Below are 22,111 nucleotides of genomic sequence, written 5' to 3'. Positions count from 1 at the left end.
ATTTTAAAACACATATGTTATTTTAATTTTTAATGAAAGACAAAAATGAAAAAAAAATACACATACATAACATCTTACCTATTTAATAAAATAATTTTATAAGTTGGTGATAAAATTTATAATATCAATATTTATAACTTAAATGAACCTACAGGAGTTATTCCTTCTTGTAAATAATTAAATAAAATGTTTAATATCCTTGGAACTTCATAATGACATTTTTATTTTTACGCTTAAATATGTGTTTTGTTTTAGGATTGCCAAAAATAAAACAAATTAAAGAAAAATTTTGCTTAAAATAAGTTGTGGTGTATAAATTTAACTGGCTAAGGTCTGTAGTGTTTTAATTCAACTGGCTGAACAAAAATTATTTAAATTACTTTATATTTAACAAAAAAAATGTATATATTTCCATAAAATTACTAACATACGAAAGATGTTATTTAATAATAAAAGTTATTGCATCATGTTACATACACAAATATTCATTAAATGCTACAGCATTATTTTGCCAAAAGCTTACACCTCCGTCATCCAAATATCTTCTTCCCACGTAATAATATTACGTTATTTAGGTATCATAAATAAATATACTGGCCACTTCTAGACCGTTCCATCAGATTAAAATAAACACATTTTCTTTTTGTATCTTTTATTTAATTCAAGTTTGATAATCTTTTTTAATTTCACTGATTTGCAAATAGACATTAAAATATTATTTTACAGAGTTATAAGGGTAAGAGTTTAAATGGGTTCAATAATAACGTAATGATAATATAGTAAAATATAGCGTTTTAAAAATTCAGATTACTACATATTAAAATTAATTGTTGTTTATTATCTGTCTCTACAGACTTTGTACTGCCTTGTTACTGGCCTGTCGGATTTCTATAGAATATTAGATTAGTGTTATATATTTTAGAGTGATCACTTTATATAGGTGATTGGAGATAGTTGAAAAAGCTTCATAACCAATAACTCCGAATATTTAAATCGATTTTATTAATCGACTGAAAAGGAACAACATTTTTTAATAAAAAAATAGATTAGACTCACAAGGCGATCACTTGTTTTAATAATAAATAAATAACTCAACAGTATTAATTCCAAATTGGTCAAGACATGGTCCGGATGGACATGGTAATTTAAATTCTAGTCATTAATGTAACGGCTGGAGATGAAATTCTGGGAATAGGTGTGGATTAAAAATTTAGGTTAATCACCCTGATCGCTTACCCATAACTATAATAGAGAAAGACTGCTATTAGGATATTCCATCTCTAAAAATGTCAGTGTAAGTGCTCCAGCTCACCTATCAAAGTGCAGTTCTAAATCCGCATTCATCACAATGATCGAACATCAAATGGCCATTTAGTCTCCTGGTATTAATAGCACCAGAGTTCGAGATCTAGAAAAGGATAATATTTCTTACCGTATGATAAGGACAGTTCATCTGTTGGCAATAAAAAGTTCTATCGCTATTTAAGATTTATCAAAATTACTGGAACAATTTAAAATATATCTTGTTTTATATATTTCATAATAAAACCTTCAAAAAGCTACTTGTATAGTTGAACATTAAAATTTCCAGGTAAAAAAATGATGTCCCTTAGAAATAATAGGATTTTCGATCACAAAAAGCACCCTTAATGTTTAACTGCTGATGACGTTATAATATAAAATTATCTAATTGGAAAATTATTATACATAATATCACACTTCTAGAGTCTGGGTATAAATATTTGTCTGAATTAAAAAAAATAGTTTGTCAAAATTCACAAGAGTTTACAAATTACTATGCCAAAATTATCTAATATCAAAACAAAAATAGCACCGTTATTAATTAAATACCCCAAGGTGATTTTTTAATCAATAATAATATACTTTTATTATAATCGGAATTTAAATGAATAATGTCGAATTTCATCCTTACAGCAGTCCATCCGTCAGAGGGTGGAAAATGCTAGAAAATTCCAATACACATCCATATAGTTATAAAATTTGCATCGTGTTACACTAAACTTTCTCTTTCCAACTAAATTCGATTGCCATCCTTTTTTATCTTGTTTGGTGGTTAAAAATGTCGTCTCTTTCATAGAAAGTACATAATCTTTTTAGGAAAGTTCGCGAATAGTATCACATATTTTCACGATTCTTCGTGTAACAAGCGCGAAAACTTAAAATATATGTAAAGTAAATTTTATTTTAAGAAATAATCATCTTAAAAACTATACGAAATTAATTTAAGAAGACTACGTATTAAGACAGATAAATAAAATAAGAAAGAGAGTTCACTCCTACTAACCACTTGCCTTCGTCTCCAGTAAAACCGAAGATTTTTTAGTTTTGTAATCTTTTTAAAAACTACTTTTCTATATCTTCATTATTGCATGTTTAATATCTGTCCCACAATAAAAGTTATATGTAGCAAAGAAACGATTTTTTATAACATAAAATTACTAAAGCATTATGTACATCCTTTAATAAAATTGTATGTGTGATGCCTCCGATCCATATTTGTCTGCATAACTCTCATTGGCAGACATAACAAAGTTCCAGAAGCTTCGATGTATGCCGTTCACTGATTGGTCAGTTTATAAAAGGGATCGAACTTTCTGGAACTTGATTTGTTCAATATAAAAGCCGTGCGGCCGGCGCGGGAAGTCAGATATATTTGAAACGCGATACGAAGCGAACGAAGAGAAGAGTTCGGTGTTTACCGAAGTTGTTTCACAAGCGATTATATATTTATTTAATACTAAAGGAGAAACGTAATTTTAAAACAAAATGCCAGCTATCGGAATTGATCTCGGAACGACGTACTCGTGTGTGGGAGTGTGGCAGCACGGCAACGTTGAGATCATCGCCAACGACCAAGGAAACAGGACGACACCTTCGTACGTGGCCTTCACCGACACAGAGCGACTGATCGGCGATGCGGCCAAGAACCAGGTGGCGCTCAACCCCAGCAACACGGTGTTCGACGCCAAGAGGCTGATCGGACGCAAGTTCGACGATCCAAAGATCCAGGCGGACATGAAACACTGGCCCTTCAAGGTGATCAATGACTGCGGCAAACCCAAGATCCAGGTGGAGTTCAAAGGCGAGACGAAGAGGTTTGCGCCAGAGGAGATCAGCAGCATGGTGTTAACGAAGATGAAGGAGACCGCGGAAGCGTACCTTGGCAGCGCAGTGCGGGATGCCGTGATCACGGTGCCGGCGTACTTCAATGACTCGCAGCGTCAGGCCACGAAGGACGCAGGCGCCATCGCCGGGCTGAACGTGCTGCGCATCATCAATGAGCCCACGGCCGCCGCGCTGGCCTACGGTCTGGACAAGAACCTGAAGGGTGAACGCAACGTGCTGATATTTGACCTGGGCGGCGGCACCTTTGACGTGTCGATCCTGAGCATCGACGAAGGTTCGCTGTTCGAGGTGAAGTCGACAGCCGGCGACACGCATCTGGGCGGCGAAGACTTCGACAACAGGCTAGTAAACCACCTGGCAGATGAATTCAAACGCAAGTACAAGAAAGACCTGCGAGCTAACCCACGCGCCTTACGCCGCCTACGCACCGCGGCCGAGCGCGCCAAGCGCACGCTGTCCTCCAGCACTGAAGCCACCATCGAGATCGACGCGCTCTACGAGGGCATCGACTTCTACACGCGCGTCTCCCGCGCGCGCTTCGAGGAACTCAACTCTGATCTGTTCCGCGGCACGCTGGAGCCGGTCGAGAAAGCTCTCCGTGACGCGAAAATGGACAAGAGCCAGATTCACGATGTGGTGCTCGTAGGCGGCTCCACGCGCATCCCGAAGGTGCAGGCTTTGCTGCAGGAGTTCTTCTGCGGAAAGAAGCTCAACCTATCCATCAACCCCGACGAGGCGGTTGCGTACGGTGCCGCGGTGCAGGCTGCTATCCTCAGCGGAGAGTCGCACTCCAAGATCCAGGACGTGTTGCTGGTTGACGTGGCACCGCTGTCGCTGGGCATCGAGACCGCCGGCGGAGTCATGACGAAGATCATCGAACGCAACTCGAAGATCCCGTGCAAGCAGTCTCAGACCTTCACTACCTACTCGGACAACCAGCCGGCGGTGACCATCCAGGTGTACGAGGGCGAGCGGGCGATGACCAAGGACAACAATCTGCTGGGAACGTTCGACTTGACCGGCATCCCGCCGGCACCACGCGGTGTCCCCAAGATCGACGTGACCTTCGACCTGGACGCAAACGGCATTCTGAACGTGTCGGCCAAGGAGAACAGCACAGGCCGCAGCAAGAACATCGTGATCAAGAACGACAAGGGGCGGCTGTCGCAGGCAGAGATCGACCGCATGTTGTCCGAGGCCGAGCGATACAGAGACGAGGATGATAAGCAGCGACAGAGGGTCGCCGCTCGTAACCAGCTAGAGTCGTATGTGTTTGGCGTGAAGCAAGCCGTGGAGGAGGCGGGTGACAAGCTGAGCGACAGTGACAAGAGCGCGGCGCGCCGGGAGTGTGACGAAGCGCTGCGATGGCTGGACAACAACACGCTCGCCGAGCGTGAAGAGTACGAGCACCGACTCAAGGAGCTGCAGCGCGTTTGCTCGCCGCTCATGTCGAAGATGCACGGCCAGAGCGCTGGAGGAATGCCTGGCGGTCAACGTGAAGGACCCACCGTCGAAGAAGTAGATTAAATGTCTAGTCTGAGTAATTAGGATTATTATAATTATGTGATATTAATTTTTAAGACTGATAAATTATTTTTGCTGCATTCGTCGGTTATTAATGATGAGTGAAATAAACTAATAAACTAAACTTATAAGTTTTGTTGTTTTTAAGATTTATTCCCTATTCCGTTTTCCTATGCTTTTCTCTGACCAGCGCCACCTAGTATCTAAGTTCTTTAAATTTAATTCATAATAATTTGCCCAAAAATTTGGACTGTATTCATTAATTCACTTACTGGAATTAAATTGACTGATAAAAAATATTATATTAAATGTGGTCACCGATTAAAAAAAATCTTAAATGGTGGCAAATATGACATGTCAGATTGATGTTTATAGCGCCCATATTCTAACTGAAATAAGAAATTGGTACGAGTGATATCATGATTGTTATGTTTAAAGAAAGGATTTTAATATTCAATTTAGATAAAGTTAAAGCAAATAATTCATTTAATGTTTAATTAACTTCCTTAAATTCTGGCAAATGTAGAAGAAAGTGGAAGTTCACTTAAAATAAAGTTGTTTTTGTATAAGTTTTTTATTTAAGTATCTAAAAGTAAAATAAGTTACAGCATAGCTTAATAAGCTAAGGTTTTGTCATTTATTGCAGAGATTCACGAATAGAAAAGTGTTCGTATAGGACTTTAAGAGTTGAAATCGGTTTCCTACAGGTTTTCACAATTTCTTATTTCGAATTTTTAAAATATTGTATAAATTGTTATACACGTGTATTAACTAGGTACATCTTAACTTGTTCCTTTATTTAAAACATATGTACTATTTGACTCGAAAGAAATTTAAACACATACATGCTCCTGATGTTTTAGTATGTAACTTGCACTAAGTTAAAAAAATCATTTGTGTAAATTCGTTTGGAATTTAAATAGAGTGTATTATTCAAGAGATTAGAAATAAATAACTAATGTGAATTAAGAGACTCCAAAATACTAGGTCTCCAAATTATGATGGCAGAATTGGACAAAAAAAATCCAGAAAATACAGTTCGGACTGCCTGAAATTTTGATTTCTATCAATTCAATACTTGCATGTATCTCATTTAAAAAAAGATATACACAATGATACTATGAAACCTTCTGGAAATTAAAGACTACTTATCAGAAAAAGAAAGATTAGAAAATAAGCAAGCATGTCATTTTTTCAAAGCACCAAGAAAATGTTCAGTCCATAAAATCAATATTTCCACAATCACCTATTCAAGATGATAGTTTATGAGCATCTTATAGTATATTTTAAAATTAGCAAAGTCAACAAAACTCCAACAATTTGACTGGACCTTGGTACATTATCAAATCCAATATAGATTTATACTTAACAGGTTGCCCATTTATTTGGTATTATTTTATAGATCATGACAAATATATAAAATAATTAGCTGCCTTTTTAAACCTACCCAATAAGTATTAATTGATAACATAGCACTTAAATTGTAGTCAGAATTATTATTTGTATTGATTGTATAATGAAAAAATATTCTTAAGTTGATTATAAGCAGTCAACAGTACTATTGAAGAGGGAACTACTAGGGAACGGAACGGTGTGAACAGTGAACTATAGGCTGATTCATCAGTGTATTTAGGGAAAGTCAATAAAGAGAGCAGCTTATTTACCAGAAATTGCATAGGTCTTTAACATTGTATGCACAAGTTCTTGTCTAATATATTAAAATAATGAGAATTTGTTTGAACAATAACACTAATCAGAGATAAGTAGATGAGATGCGTTGAAATGTGGAAAATATTATAAGCCTCTTACAGACCGACAAGTTCTCTTTGCAGAAGTCTACATTACCTGACAATGAAACTTTTTTAATGAATGTTTGGTATTTTATTATGCATAAAACTGCATTTTACTACAGTGTTTATAAGCTGACATTATTTTCCATGGTTGATCAACGTTATGGTTTTATAGGTCACTTAAAGTGATAACTGTCTGAGATACATTAAATGCACAATACAAAGATGGCATTAATAATGATAATAATTTAACTTTTAATTTTAAGCTCCAACTGTTTTAGTTTCAATTAACATTTTCGTTATAAAATGTCTTTAAGTGCAGTAGGCCTACTCAAAGATCACTGTAACTCAAAGGGTACCAAACAATAATTAAAGTTCTTCCTTCCTTCTTCTCTTAACCAATTGACTCCTAAGATCTTCCATGGGATACCGAATTGGTTATTTGTGCTTTTGCTCTATTTTTTATTACACTTATGTGACCTGTTCACATATTTGACTTGACTGATACATGTAAGATGTCAGTTAGTTTTGTTTTCTATCTTATATTTAGACAGTATTTAGGATTAAAAATCTAAATCCTTAAGTGTGCATTTTTCAATACATTATAAAAGCTTGTTACAAGATTTTATGCAAATCTTGTGGCTAATTTCTTATCTAATTGAGGAAAACTATTTAATAGTTTTTTGTTACTCCATTACCTCTCCAGACTACACCGGGTATGAACCGGCTTCAGTTCAGCAAGATTTTTAGCTGTTTCATATATAAACATGTTCAGAAAATTTTGATATCAATTATAAAATTATAAATACTTTGAATGAGTTACCTTTGTGCTGAATGATCAATTTTTGTAAATTTGATATTTGAATGTTATTACCCTGTTTTCTTGCAAAAAACTTTGGAAAATGTTACAGTTAGGTACTTATAGATAAATCATCAAAAGGAACTATTTTTGGAGTATCTACATGTGCACAAGAAGGTATCATTTGTGGTCCTCAAAGTTTTCATCGCACTGTTTGATTTGCAAAACAAAAGATAAATGGATACAAAATAATTTTTCATCACTAAACCTTTTTAACTTTAGGTAAATAAAAAGATGTTTAGTCTTTCACCATTTCCTCTAAGATGAATAAATTATAACGATTGAATAAAAAAATAGTTCAAGATTGGGTTACTATTTGTAATACTTAATGCAAATAATATTATTACTTATGTCTGTTATCTATGCATTTGTCCAATTTTATTGAATTTTTATCAAGGTCTTATAAATATAATAATATGTGAAAATCTGGTTATTATTTCTTATTTTTAATCGAAAATCGTAGGAAAGATGTTCTGTGCAAATGCAGTACCTAATTATTCCACCAAAATTTCTTCTGGAAACCCTAAAGAGAAAGAAGATTTGCACTTGTTTAAGAAGAGGCAGTCATATCGAACAAAATAATGCGTAAAAGTTAATGCTCACTTACTTTTACACCTATTTTTTAACCTTTGATTTAATTGCTTTGACTTAGAAAATGTTTCAGAAAACCTAATAAGATTGTTGATTTTATAAATATTAGTCTAGTGACAAGTAATATGCACATTTAAAATGTGTTTTTTTTTTGTAAAACTTATAATGTTGAAACCTTTACTTTTTTGTAGTGATATTGACCTTGTTAAGCTATAGGCTTTCAAGTATTGATAAATAAAATTCTATTGATAAATATTAAACAAGTATTATTTTATACACTTAAATGCCCACAATTCCAAGTAAATACTGAAAAAATTCAAGATGCAAGAAGTTTATTTAGTTATATATGTGATGAATCAAATATATTGCATTTTGACATATCATAAGGTTTAATATATACAATATTTGTAACAGGAAATATTAATTTCACTATTCCAAAAAATATGCTATTAATGAATAAACAAATTACCCATTTTGATTATACATAAAAATTAACACAACAATGCAAATGCATTTTAAATATAGAATACTCAAAAAAGGCGCGAAAATGGTTAACAATAAACTTACGAATTTTTTTTTTTAATTACAAATTTTCGGCACATTGTTAACAGCCATTTTTGTGCCATGTAATTAATCATCATATCTTTTATTTTATGTATTTTTCATGTCTGCGTTGTGTAACATTTAAGATTTTGTTAGTAACAACTGTAAGTAAGAATCGTAGATTGGCTTCGGCGTCTCTTTGCGTAATCTCTCATACAATTTAATGCTAATAAAATATAAGGTTCAGGCACAAGTGTTGAGTTGAACCTTCAACTTTGAATATAAGTTGATGATTGACCTTTCATCTAATCGTGTAGTCATAAAATCTGTTAATTGACCGAGTTTATCTTCATCAATTTATTTATTATATAGGCATTGTCCTGCAGATTACTTTTACAAAGTAATGCCACTGACATTATAATAATTTTTATTTTGCTTGCGCCCTGTACGTGCAATCTACAATATGAGAGTTAGACTTTCAAAAAGAAAAGTTTCGTTAAGGAAAAATTATGACAAAGCTTAGTCCATAAATGATATTCTTGAAAAATATCGATGAACATAGGCTAGCAATAGATAAAAAGATCAGTTTATTGTCTTTCTACAGGTTATATCAAATTAATGAATCTTTTTATGTTTACTCCATAATTTTTTTCGGTGTTAGATTTTTTGTTTTAGTATGTTATTAATCTAAATTGGAATTGTTGTATTAACATCAAAGAAACATAAAACAGAACTATTACTTGCATGGGAACTTGTTTACTATTATACTACTACTTATGTACCTAAATATAAATAAATAAATATGGTTTATAATATTTTTGTTTGTTGTTATTTCAAGCTAATATCATGGTGCAGACTATTAAGTTATCACTGCGCTGTGGTTTAGTATTTCAACAAGAAAACTTAAGTTATATTTAGTTAGCACTAAATATAAGTGGTTCACAAGATTCAATAAAAACATGTCAAATTTGGGCAGAATGGGTCTTTCCTAATCATTTCACGATTGAGTCGAATTGCCTTTTCGTAAACTTTTAACATTTACATTGAAAAAAGACAAAGGTTTTTAATAATATTACTAAATTACTAAAGCTGAAATTATTATTATTAAAATTGTAATAATTAAATTTCAAGAGCAAAACTGATTCACGACACGCATTCCGTGCAAACGGAACGTAAAATGGTAGAACGGGACATTCTAATCTTTCTCTCCCGCTCACACAACGCAGACCAGAAAGAAGCACCGAAATTCTAAATTACCCAATATTTATAAAAATTTACAAATGCCCAACTTTAAAAACACAAAAAAGTAAAAGGTATTAACTACAATTATGCACTTAAATATAGTATAACGATAAGTGAAGACCAGAAAACACAAAATTCTTTATATTTAAGAAATTCAACATTCAACTGCGAAGTGTATATATAATATGTCTTTGTAGTATTTTATTGCGTTAGTAAGGAAAAGACTGGTTGTAAGCCATTTCGAACGGCTACGGCTGTAGTGGTAATAATGATAATTCAGTTAATATGTTTTAAGTATATAAAACCCATAAAGAAACTGACTGCAGTATGAAAGTTCCGGCGTTCGGAAGACTGCGCGCAGATTCCGAATGCCGGATGGGCAAAAAGATAGAAGAAAGCAATATCTCGGCCATCATGCAAGACGAAGGGGAGAGAGTATGCTTCCTCAGCTACTGCAGGAAGATGGTAATAAATGCAATAGATAAAAATAAATAATGTTGCAAAATAAAATAGGAAACCTAGAATGTAGTGGTTGAGGATGAATGTATGGCTAATGGAATGAAATGAAATGGGAAAATTTTAGAATGAAAGAAATAGTACGACAGATAAGATGATATGAAAGAGAAGAATGATAATAATAATAAAAAAGAAATGAATAAATTACTAGAATTAAAAAGTCCCTGTCCTACACGAGATAGGGGAACAAGAGGTCACCAACAGCGGGGACCATATAAATAAAAAAAAAAGTACGAAATTATAAAAACAAAAAACCTTTTATACATATTAAAATACCAAATAGGCACAAACTACCTACTAACTTTAGAATGCTATTCAGAATAGTAAAAAAGTCTTGTTTAAAAACAATGTTTTGGATGAATTTATAATACAAAAAATAGTTTTTGTTAAACTATAATACTGTTCCTATAATTAAAGGAAAATTTGTGTTTCTAACAACACCGGGAATGTTCAAGAAGCAATAAACGTATTAGTCTATCTCTTTCTATCTCAATACATTCCAACCGTGTTTAATAAACAGACAATTCTCGAAGCGTCGAGAAACTTCGAGAATGAAAATACCTATTGCTATCCTTTTCTAACTTATTCAGCTGAACTGCTCTGTCAAATCCAGAATGTTCTCGCAACATTGTCGTCATTGGCTGACTCGCGAAGTTTCGAGTCGTTTCGAGATTTACATTCGTTGAATATAAAAGCCGTGCGGCCGGCGCGGGAAGTCAGATATATTTGAAACGCGATACGAAGCGAACGAAGAGAAGAGTTCGGTGTTTACCGAAGTTGTTTCACAAGCGATTATATATTTATTTAATACTAAAGGAGAAGCGTAATTTTAAAACAAAATGCCAGCTATCGGAATTGATCTCGGAACGACGTACTCGTGTGTGGGAGTGTGGCAGCACGGCAATGTGGAGATCATCGCCAACGACCAAGGCAACAGGACGACACCTTCGTACGTAGCCTTCACCGACACAGAGCGACTGATCGGTGATGCGGCCAAGAACCAGGTGGCGCTCAACCCCAGCAACACGGTGTTTGATGCCAAGAGGCTGATCGGACGCAAGTTCGACGATCCAAAGATCCAGGCGGACATGAAGCACTGGCCCTTCAAGGTGATCAATGACTGCGGCAAACCCAAGATCCAGGTGGAGTTCAAAGGCGAGACGAAGAGGTTTGCGCCAGAGGAGATTAGTAGCATGGTGTTGACTAAGATGAAGGAGACCGCGGAGGCATATCTCGGCAGCGCAGTGCGGGATGCCGTGATCACGGTGCCGGCGTACTTCAACGACTCGCAGCGTCAGGCCACGAAGGACGCGGGCGCCATCGCCGGGCTGAACGTGCTGCGTATCATCAACGAGCCCACGGCCGCCGCGCTGGCCTACGGTCTGGACAAGAACCTGAAGGGTGAGCGTAACGTGCTGATATTTGACCTGGGCGGCGGCACCTTCGACGTGTCCATCCTGAGCATCGACGAGGGCTCGCTGTTCGAGGTGAAATCAACTGCCGGCGATACGCACTTGGGCGGCGAGGACTTCGACAACAGGCTAGTGAACCACCTGGCGGATGAATTCAAGCGCAAGTACAAGAAAGACCTGCGAGCTAACCCACGCGCCTTACGCCGCCTACGCACCGCGGCCGAGCGCGCCAAGCGCACGCTGTCCTCCAGCACTGAAGCCACTATCGAGATCGACGCGCTCTACGAGGGCATCGACTTCTACACGCGCGTCTCCCGCGCGCGCTTCGAGGAACTCAACTCGGACCTGTTCCGCGGCACGCTGGAGCCGGTCGAGAAAGCTCTCCGTGACGCGAAGATGGACAAGAGCCAGATTCATGATGTGGTACTCGTAGGCGGCTCCACGCGCATCCCGAAGGTGCAGGCTTTGCTGCAGGACTTCTTCTGCGGAAAGAAGCTTAACCTATCTATCAACCCCGACGAGGCAGTCGCGTACGGTGCCGCGGTGCAGGCTGCTATCCTCAGCGGAGAGTCTCACTCCAAGATCCAGGACGTGTTGCTGGTTGACGTGGCGCCGCTGTCGCTCGGCATCGAGACCGCCGGCGGAGTCATGACGAAGATCATCGAACGCAACTCTAAGATCCCGTGCAAGCAGTCTCAGACCTTCACCACCTACTCTGACAACCAGCCAGCGGTCACCATACAGGTGTACGAGGGCGAGCGTGCGATGACCAAGGACAACAATCTGCTAGGTACCTTCGACCTGACCGGAATCCCGCCGGCGCCACGCGGTGTCCCCAAGATCGACGTGACCTTCGACCTAGACGCAAACGGCATCCTGAACGTGTCGGCCAAGGAGAACAGCACGGGCCGCAGCAAGAACATCGTGATCAAGAACGATAAAGGGCGGCTGTCGCAGGCGGAGATCGACCGCATGTTATCCGAGGCCGAGCGCTACAAGGACGAAGATGAGAAGCAGCGACAGAGGGTCGCCGCTCGTAACCAGCTAGAATCTTATGCGTTCGGGGTGAAGCAAGCCGTGGATGAGGCGGGTGACAAGCTGAGCGACAGTGACAAGAGCGCGGCGCGCCGGGAGTGTGACGAAGCGCTGCGCTGGCTGGACAACAACACGCTCGCCGATCGTGAAGAGTACGAGCACCGACTCAAGGAGCTGCAGCGCGTCTGCTCGCCGCTCATGTCCAAGATGCATGGCCAAGGACAAAGCACGGGAGGAATGCCTGGAGGCATGCCAGGCGGTATGCCGGGAGGAATGCCAGGAGGAATGCCGGGCGGTATGCCGGGAGGAATGCCTGGCGGGATGCCGGGAGGTATGCCTGGAGGCATGCCCGGAGGAATGTACGGCGGAATGCCGAGCGGGATGTACGGTGGGCAACACAGTGGTCCTACGGTAGAAGAAGTTGATTAAACTTTATCTTCCGAAAATTTAAATTTGATCTCATTTTAATTATAAGATAACGTTGTACATACTGTATTATATTTAATTCAATAAGGCTGATTATTTTAAGTTTGTTGACTGATTTAATTAAAGAAATGATTTTTGTAAAGTTTATTTTGTTGTTTTATTCTATTGCTCCTTTATATTGGTTAAAATCAATAAGTATTGTAAAGAATGAGGAAAATAAATATGTAGTATATAACATAGATGGGAATGTATGTGTTAACAATCTCGTAAAGAAATATTCATATATGTTTGTGTTAGGGGAACCGGAAATAAATGTCTCTTAAATTAAATTCACACGACTACATTGTTAAGTTTTTATTTCTAATCAACAATATATTCACCTTCGTTATCAACCACCTTTTGCTATCTGGTATACAAATTTTCAATTTTAAATAAGTTTTTAATCTTCGCTTTAAACAATGTAAAACGATATTTGTCGCCTACTGACAATTAAAAGTATTTGATTAAGCTTTGAAATCTCCGACGAATCATTAGTTTATATTTTAGTTCCACTATTGTGTCGATAATCTAGCTTTATCAATGTTTCTGTAAATCAAACGAATGGAATAGTAACTTATGGCCTCAGTGATTGAAAGGGTCAAAAGGTTTCAATCAAAAAACAAATTGTATTAATCTTTCACCAAAATGGAACTTCAATGGGAATTTGTCTCATTTAATTGAAAACTATGCCGAATTTTTGGTTAATAAAATTTTTAGTATTAATGAAAAATAACGTTCATTACAAGCGTCACGAACGTCTTTGTCTTATATAATTTATTTAGGTAAAATAAACTACATCCGGAGTCCATTCCATTCTTAGCCCATAATAGTTCTGCTGAGACATTTAAAAACAATGTTTTGAAACACCTGAGTAGAACTATTATTTGTTACAGCGCCATCTATTGTTTATTATGAATATTATTTTTGGTAATGATTATACCTAAATTAGTAAATATTATTCACATGAAATATACTTGTTTCTTTTCAATGTTATACAAAAGTTGGTGCGAAATAAATAACTATGAATGATTATAAATGCTTTATTAATTTAAGTTATATACATTACCTCAGCCGGAGCTGTAACCAAGACAGTTTCCTGGATTCAAGAAAAGATTTTTGTCAAAATAATAGACTTGACTTGTTACTGGTAAGTAGCGATATAAACTTGATATTGCAAGTTAAATGTTTTTAAAAACCAATTAAGAAACATGCTCCTATCAATACAGCTTTATGTCCAAAATCCATTTCCAATGGAAATGAAGCGCCGACACATTTTTCCATCAACACACTTTGGTTTTTCAATTCCTTGGTCACAACACCTACTGTGACATCGTCGGACAAGATGTCATATTCATAGAGTGAGCATCTTCGAGCCTTGACTTTTAACACTACTTCGCCTGTGTGATTTTTAACTAAAAAAACACTGGGATTTGTAACATTGAAGCAATGAAACCAAGAAAGCATTTTCTCTACGGACCCCACAAAGTTTCCAGGCGGAGCGAAAACTAGAACTCTATTTAAACATATACCATCAGGTCTCTTTATTTGAATAACTTCATTGCCGTAATAATTAAATATCGTTATTTTATGTTTCCTTTTGAGTTTCTCTTGTACTGCTAAAAACACTTTCTGTTGTTGGTTGTTATATATAGTATAGCAGTCACCATTTATGCCAATGATTTTATGTAAATCGTCCGGTTTGTTAGTTATTATTATCTTGTTCAAAGAATATATGTACGTTAATCCAGGATAATTGGTTTCTATTTTCGGACAAGGCATCCATTCTGCTTTTGTTGTTCTGTTTTCGTCGTTTACCATTTAAACTAAAAAATTTCCGTTTTATATTGTATCCAACGTAAATCATCTTATTTTGTCTCTCGTCTTCTTCATTTTTAAAAATTGGATTTAATTTTGGCTTACGAAACTAAAATTTAATATGCTTTCAATTTTATGTATTTAGTAATGTGTCAAAAAATGACAAGAAGGCGAATAAGACACTTATAATTCAAATTGAAAGCGATTTTATAGTTTAGTGCGAAATTGTACGGAAAGGTGTCGCTAATTTATAAGTATTCATTTAAGAAATTTTAGTTTTATTCTGTTATATGTTTAAATATTAAGCAACACGTTTTATTGTTATAACTGATGATAGATTCTACATCTTGTAGTGATACTTCCTTTTTTCGTTGCTTTTTACGGTAATTAACTTAAAAGGATTAGTTGTAAAATTAAAAATTACACACAAGTTATTGCAAATAATGAGATTAATTAAAATCATACATTTTTTTGTATATCATTAACAAATCGGAAATATTTGAAATAATTATTTACATAAAATAGTTATAAACTTATTTATTTATTTACGAATTCTAGTACATGACTATTTTAATGAAATGTGTTTTGATTAAAGTTCCCTCTATGCAAAACATGTAATACGATTTCATGTTGATTGCGCGATTTCGTTGTATTATATCATATCTTAGTACATATTATTTATTAAAAGAGGGCGCTCTTTTAAATTACTGAGTTACATTTAGTTGCAGTATCCTTATACTTTTATTTCTTGAAATTGCACGTATGATGGTGATATTTAATCCGTTGAAACAGTATGTAAGGGTCCGAGCTGAGGTTCCTCCGGATGCCCTCGAGCTTTGCTACCTTAAAAGAGGTCTTAGGTTAGGAACCTTTTGCGCCCTGCCACCTCGGAACTGCAGTATCTGCAAATACCATAGGGCAGCAGTGAAAGTCTATTAATAAAAGTGGAGATTACATTGCCACTTATTTTTATTTTTGTACTAAAGTTAACCAGTAAACGATTTGAATCTAAGGCAGAGAGAAATATAAGTCATGTGATTCAAAAATTGGCAAAACTTATAAATAAAATACAGTCTGCTGTAGATTTATTTATTCGTGTTCTAAACTGTCAATTTTAAGGAGTTAAGAGCTGAACTCAGGCCTTTTATTTCATTTTAATTGAAGGAAAAAGATGAGCCGGGTTTACAGTTATTTAAAAAATATTATTTCAGGGCTTCATATAACGTCTTTACCAAAAAAGGTAAAAATGAATATAAATTCTTTTGTCTTTTAAGTTGTTGCTCAACACTATTAACATAAAAGATTACGAATTTTAAGTATGTAAATGGTGACATAGGTTACGATAGATGTCGTTACTGATGTTAGACGAGTCTATTTGATATTTAAATTGATGATTTTTAAATAATTGGTTGTAGTAGAGCACATTTAAGAAAATATTACGTTATTTCTAGTGGTAAATGAATAAGTAATTAATAATATATTTTAGTGGATCTAAAGAATTTTTTCTTCGTAAATCCAATTCCGAAACTTCGTTTACAACTTACCACTCGGAGTTATTCGAAAGTCGCAATAGAAATAATAACGGGAGAAAAATAATAATAACCAACGAGCAAATCTCCCTTCGTTCTTGATTAAGGAAAATGTTTAATTGAGTTCCTCCCTCTGCCCTTTATACTCATAATATATGTAGATACGGGCACGCACACTGGCGCGTAGAGACAAACACTCTGAGTTCGCTATGAATAGTTGTTACGATATATAGTAATAAAGAATAAATGATGGAAGTAACATATAGGAAAATATTATACAACTGCGCCTACGTATACGCGACAGCTATATATCGCGCGATCGCACAGCGCGTCCATAGAGACGCTTTTATTTATAAAAATTATTAATATTTTTTAAGTCGATTTATAAAAATAAATTCACAAATGAGGATCGAGAAAGTAATTGAGTAAGGTTTACACGTAATGATAAAATGAATAATTTGCAAAAAAGAAGCATAAAAATGTAAGTATATATGTGTCTGTAGATAGATTATCAGCTATCTCTATCTATATGAAGTTTACCAAAACCTATGTTGTAAAAAAAGCTATGTTGAGAATTTAATAGAATAAAAAGTATCAGGGTACATAATTACCGTGCTGTAGTGATGTAAAGAACTTGGTTGTGTAACCGCTGTCACTCTGAAATATAAATAATTTATTTAGTATATTAAACTTTTGTTAAAAATCTTTTGATTATTATTCGATTTTTTTAATTATGTCACATTTCTTTTGTAAGACAATTTCCTTTTAAACCAGTTAATGTAATGCTCTTTTAAAGTAGGTAAAATTATGACATTTTACTATGAAATAACACTCTGTAGTTTGCTATATTTTTAGTGGTCTTACAGTATATATACTTATATAAGGTTTGAATGGGTGTAGCTTGGAAACCATTATGTACGTAAATTGCGTAAAAACATTATTTCTAACAAATATTAATTTTATTCTCACTCAAGTAATTTTCAAATGTAGTCTTGCTTTCAGTATAATTCACTATCTGTCTAAGCTGTAATATCCTTATATATCGATTTCGTGGATACGTAGTATATGAAGTTAGTGCTAGATATATAACAATTCTGTGAGTTATCTGAAGTTTACTAAGTAAGATAGTTTAAAAGTACATTAGATTTCTATAACTTGCTCTATATGCACTATATGCAAAACTTCCCCATTTAATTAATGGGGAAGTTTTACATACATTCCTCTAACGCACTGCAACAAAATCCAGTAAAGTTGAATTATCGTTTCTTATTCCTCCCTCACCAGATTTAATTTTGTCCCGAATTACGGAAACAGGAGGTTGAAATTTTCCACAAGACCAAAATACCCATTAGCTCTTTTCTGAGACGTATTGAAAGTATTGCGAATTTATAACTTTACTTCATAGGATTTAGGAACTAAGAAAGTTAGTTATGTAAGGAACAAGCCCGCATCGCCTTCTGCTTTAAATCTGATCTGGTTTGATGTATAAATAAGGCTTTTTTAACCAATCTACTCATGTGTACTCCACAGAGAGAGTGGCGCTTTTCCCTCCTCGCGTCACTTCCGCATCGTCTGCGAAACTGCAGAAAGGGCAAAAGACAACAATAATTTAGTAACCTATCCCAGTAGACACGCATGCATTCAAGGGAGTATCATCATAGAAATTGAATCTGCTCAGAGCGGTCACCAAAGATTAGCTTTTATGATTTGTTCTCATCGGTTTACCTTTATTTTCATCGATGGTTAATAAGTTACGACTTACTACTACTAAGACTGACTACAGAATTTGTGCTTCACTGAGACAAAGCAATTATTACAGAAATTATCGACGTGACTAGGGCTGATTACCAGGTAAGGGACCAAAGTAGATGTTTGCGCAGCCTCTAATGCATAATTTCTGTAGGGAGCTAATCAGAATGACTGGTTAGTCCCAAATTTTGCTCAATAGATAGCCTACCTCATCTAGAATTGGTATCGTATTGGCGACCGGTGTTTCTCATTGGTATATATTGAACGGTTTCATATCATTATTAAGAGATCATCTTGCCTTTAGTTGCCATACGCGATTTTAAGAAGAAGGTATACCTTACAAGGCTGGAGTAACTATAGGACTTTTACGTGATTTCTTCCTAGAAAAATTGATAAGTCGTTTTGGAGAAATTCTCTGGCCTCCCTGGTCAACGGATCAGATCCGCGTTGACTTTGTGTGTGTACATGAAGGTTAAAATCTACTAAGCAAATACAGTGACATATTTTAACGCTTTAAGAATATATCGTTCGCGAGGTTGGTGCTATCCCTTGACCATATCTGTAGTGAGCATGAAATGCCGTGAGAGGCCAAATTCCAAGAGTACACGACGTGATGGTCAATATTTAAAGACGTAATTTTTAAGAGGTAATATCCACACAACTCTTATTGTAAATTATTGTAGCATTTTTTAAAAAAAATTCAAATTACAAATTCTGTCATTGGACACTCTTGTCATAGTTACAATTAAAATCTTTATTATATCTGTTTTCATCGTTTTTTCTAGTATCATGTTTATAATCTAATTTTAAGTATAAAATGTAAAATACCGTATTGTTCTCTTAATAATTTCTGATGCCATTATAAATAAATAAGAAATAATTTAAAGACAGTGATAATTTTTCCTGAAAAGTTGCGGGTTTCAATCAAAATATAATATTTTTTAACGATGAATATACAATATAGAAACAGATTTAAGACTTTTTCTGTTTTTAACAAGTACCGAGAAAAACTCTTTTGGCTTATGTTATAACATACTTGACGTAAGAAGTAGGCTTCCACTAGAGAAGGCTTAAGAGTAACTCATTAACGAAATTGTCACAGTTAAGAGAATTTGGTACGAAATTTTTTTAGTTTTAATTTAAATTTTTTGAATTACTAATAACTTTTTAACGTACATAATTTGACACATTGAATGTGCAGATAAATAACGGACATTTCGTTAATTAAGTAAAAAAAGTAAGTAAATACCGTCTCAATGTATTCCCTGTTCCGAACACACATACGAAGCGCGAGGCGCTTCGTCTTAAGGACGACATATGAAGTAATTTTTTTCGGTACCGCAGCCGTTAGAAACTACGCTTTATTACCACGGTACAAGGTCGAGAATATGATTAACCGCGAAATATTTTTTCCATTTCATATTTACGAATATGCCCCAAATTCCCCAAAAATTAGAACCGTGAAAGCGGGGGGCGGCTCGGTGTGGGTGAGTTTCTCGACGCACACACGCGAACAACACTGGGGGTCGTGAGGGGGGGGGGACAGAAGATAGTTTTGTCGAAAGAAATGCTACATTGCGATGTGAGCGCGGAAATCCGTTAGAACGCGCCCTTATCTGCTATTTTTTTTTTTAATTTTACTAACCAGATTATTACTCACCAGCTTTAGCACGTGTTTTATTATACCGCATCTTATAATATTAATGTAACAGACTGCTTTCATATACTACGTATGTACAAAGACTAAATGATTTAGTTTTTTTGCAAGAGATCCTGTAAAATGTTTCTGACTGGACCAGCTGAACAAGATGCATCGATTCCATTATTAAAACCGCCCTTAAGTCAAACTAATCTAAGTAAAGTTACTGATATCTACACATCGCACGAGTACAATGAACTTACTTCCGTCTTACCAGCCATTAATATTTTTAGTAATTTCTTATTAAAATTTAATTCCCACATTATGAAGAATATAGACGTAAAACTTTCAGAATAGGGTTTGTCAAATGTAAGTTATTTTAAAAAAATAATTTTGGTGTTTTTTTCTTTTACTCTTTAATGTTTTTTAAATATTTTTTTTTAGATTGCCAACAAAATTATAATACTACTTGTATTTATATGTAATATCGTAAATTTTATAATTCAATTATTTATTGTATTAATTTATATATAGATAAGATGAAGTTGATGTCTAATTGTCGGAGGTGCTACGCTCGAAGTTAAAGGTGTTTTTATACCTGGAACAAACTGTCCAGATAGGTAAATCCAACTTTGACAAAGAAATCACTTGCCGTATCCAATTGGGATGGCTAGCGTTGGGGAAGCTCCGGAACATCTCGCCTAAAATACCGCAATACCTGAAAACGAAGATCTTTGAGGATCCGAAACGTGGTCGCTTACGATTGGACAAGGTTCAAGGTCACCTAGAGACTAATGGAAACAGAAATGAGGAGATTACCAAAAGAACTATAGTCTCGGACGTAGCTCGTAGAATTACGTGTCTGAGGTGGCAGTGAACGTGGCACTTAGCTCGTGCAGACGACGGTCGTTGGGGCAGAAAGGGTTTCAACTCCCATCAGGTGGGCCGTCGACCAATTTGAGATCCGTAATCGTGGCGATCTTATGGGTAGACCTATGTCTTCCAATGGGCATCAATGAGCTGATAAGAAGACCAGAGATAATTTATTTGCTGAAAAACATTACTAATTTATTACGTATAGAAAGCATGCAATAGTTTCCTAGTTTTTTTTTTGTGTTCCTTATTTCATCTGCGATCAGTCCCAGGACTTTAAGCGGATTTGTTGAGTGGTTATAGCTTTGAAAGGGGTCACCCCGGCGGGAGACACTCCTAGTTCACCATCGAGCGTCTAGACTCTGGATGTCATGGCGTTTAAGGCTTTTCCTGTACTGGATGCAAGTCAATTCGGAAGCCAAGTTATTTGGGTGTTTGTCCAGCCGATTTTTATAATTAGTTGATGACTGCTGGATCTCCTTCTTTACTGTTTTAATCTCCAGAGCTTCGTGGATTTGATCTTCCTAGATTTAAAATACGTATAGTTTTGTGCCGTATTTTTCAATTATAACTTCTAATTATTTTTTGTGTAATCACTGTTTTGAAGTTAAAAAATATAATAAAATTCACGTTTGAACGATTACTCTGACCATTTGATTGCTATTTCTAAATATATTAATACCATTTATATGTATTTAATTTGATGTAAAACACATATACTATTATATAAAAATATATGTAACTGTAATGTACAGCTGATTGCAAGGCATAGGTGTCAAAAAGGTCGCCACAATGAAAGATATTTCGCTCTCCATTGCTGTTGAGACACAAGTTTTAATTAAAAATGATTAATTATAATAAAATAAATGAGTAATAAAAAAGAGAAAGTTAAATGATTCGTAATGCCTTTTGATTTGATGTCTGGCCATGTGTCTTAATGTTTGTACATTAAAGTGATCTTATCTCCCTTATGTACTAGTAGATAACGGATTTTTGACAAGAACCCATTTTTTTTACTTATATAGATATTATCTATGGTTTTATTAGGACTTTTACGCATGTCATACAGCCAACGAGATAATGAATGTTAAACAGAATCCATAATTTCAGAAAACTCATCTGTCGAGGTTGTCACATGACGGAAATTATTACCACCGGATAGTTTTTTTGAGGCATTGTTAAAAGATACATAGTCAAACTATTCAATTTTAGTATTTAAACTCATAATGCTTGACTTAACGAATTAAATCCGCTATTTTGCTAAAATATAATGTAACACATAAATTTGTTTTGATGAGAGAATATTTGTATGTGTAGTCGTGGTGAATATATGTTTCATAACAAATTTAGTTATTGCCAAATCTTTCTCAATTATGCGGTGG

General features: G+C 35.5%; 3 protein-coding genes across 3 annotated transcripts; 2 read left to right on the top strand and 1 right to left on the bottom strand.

Annotated features, from left to right (window-relative positions):
* Positions 1-2,678: 2,678 nt before the first annotated feature.
* Positions 2,679-4,802, top strand: LOC137925162 (heat shock protein 68-like). The gene has a single exon (XM_068768545.1). It carries the CDS (start codon positions 2,788-2,790, stop codon positions 4,672-4,674), a length of 1,887 nt encoding a protein of 628 aa, XP_068624646.1. The 5' UTR covers positions 2,679-2,787; the 3' UTR covers positions 4,675-4,802.
* A 6,141-nt stretch (positions 4,803-10,943) lies between these two features.
* LOC137925301 (heat shock protein 68-like) lies at positions 10,944-13,196 on the top strand. The gene has a single exon (XM_068768741.1). It carries the CDS (start codon positions 11,052-11,054, stop codon positions 13,086-13,088), a length of 2,037 nt encoding a protein of 678 aa, XP_068624842.1. The 5' UTR covers positions 10,944-11,051; the 3' UTR covers positions 13,089-13,196.
* A 1,116-nt stretch (positions 13,197-14,312) lies between these two features.
* On the bottom strand, positions 14,313-14,942 carry LOC137925113 (phospholipid scramblase 2-like). Its single transcript, XM_068768495.1, has one exon. The coding sequence runs from the start codon at positions 14,940-14,942 to the stop codon at positions 14,313-14,315; it is 630 nt and encodes a 209-aa protein (XP_068624596.1).
* Positions 14,943-22,111: the final 7,169 nt, after the last annotated feature.

The sequence above is a fragment of the Battus philenor genome, unplaced genomic scaffold (genome assembly GCF_028537555.1).
Source record: "Battus philenor isolate CCGP_79_NKW_IND1 unplaced genomic scaffold, ilBatPhil1.0.hap1 SCAF_26, whole genome shotgun sequence".
Lineage (NCBI taxonomy): Eukaryota > Metazoa > Arthropoda > Insecta > Lepidoptera > Papilionidae > Battus > Battus philenor.
The sequence above is the reverse complement of the archived record's forward strand: the minus strand, read 5'-3'. Positions and strand labels throughout refer to the sequence as shown.

Bases quoted from the DNA above. Each gene is read 5' to 3' on its own strand.
- LOC137925162 (XM_068768545.1), top strand. From the start codon at position 2,788: ATGCCAGCTATCGGAATTGATCTCGGAACGACGTACTCGTGTGTGGGA.
- LOC137925301 (XM_068768741.1), top strand. From the start codon at position 11,052: ATGCCAGCTATCGGAATTGATCTCGGAACGACGTACTCGTGTGTGGGA.
- LOC137925113 (XM_068768495.1), bottom strand. From the start codon at position 14,942: ATGGTAAACGACGAAAACAGAACAACAAAAGCAGAATGGATGCCTTGT.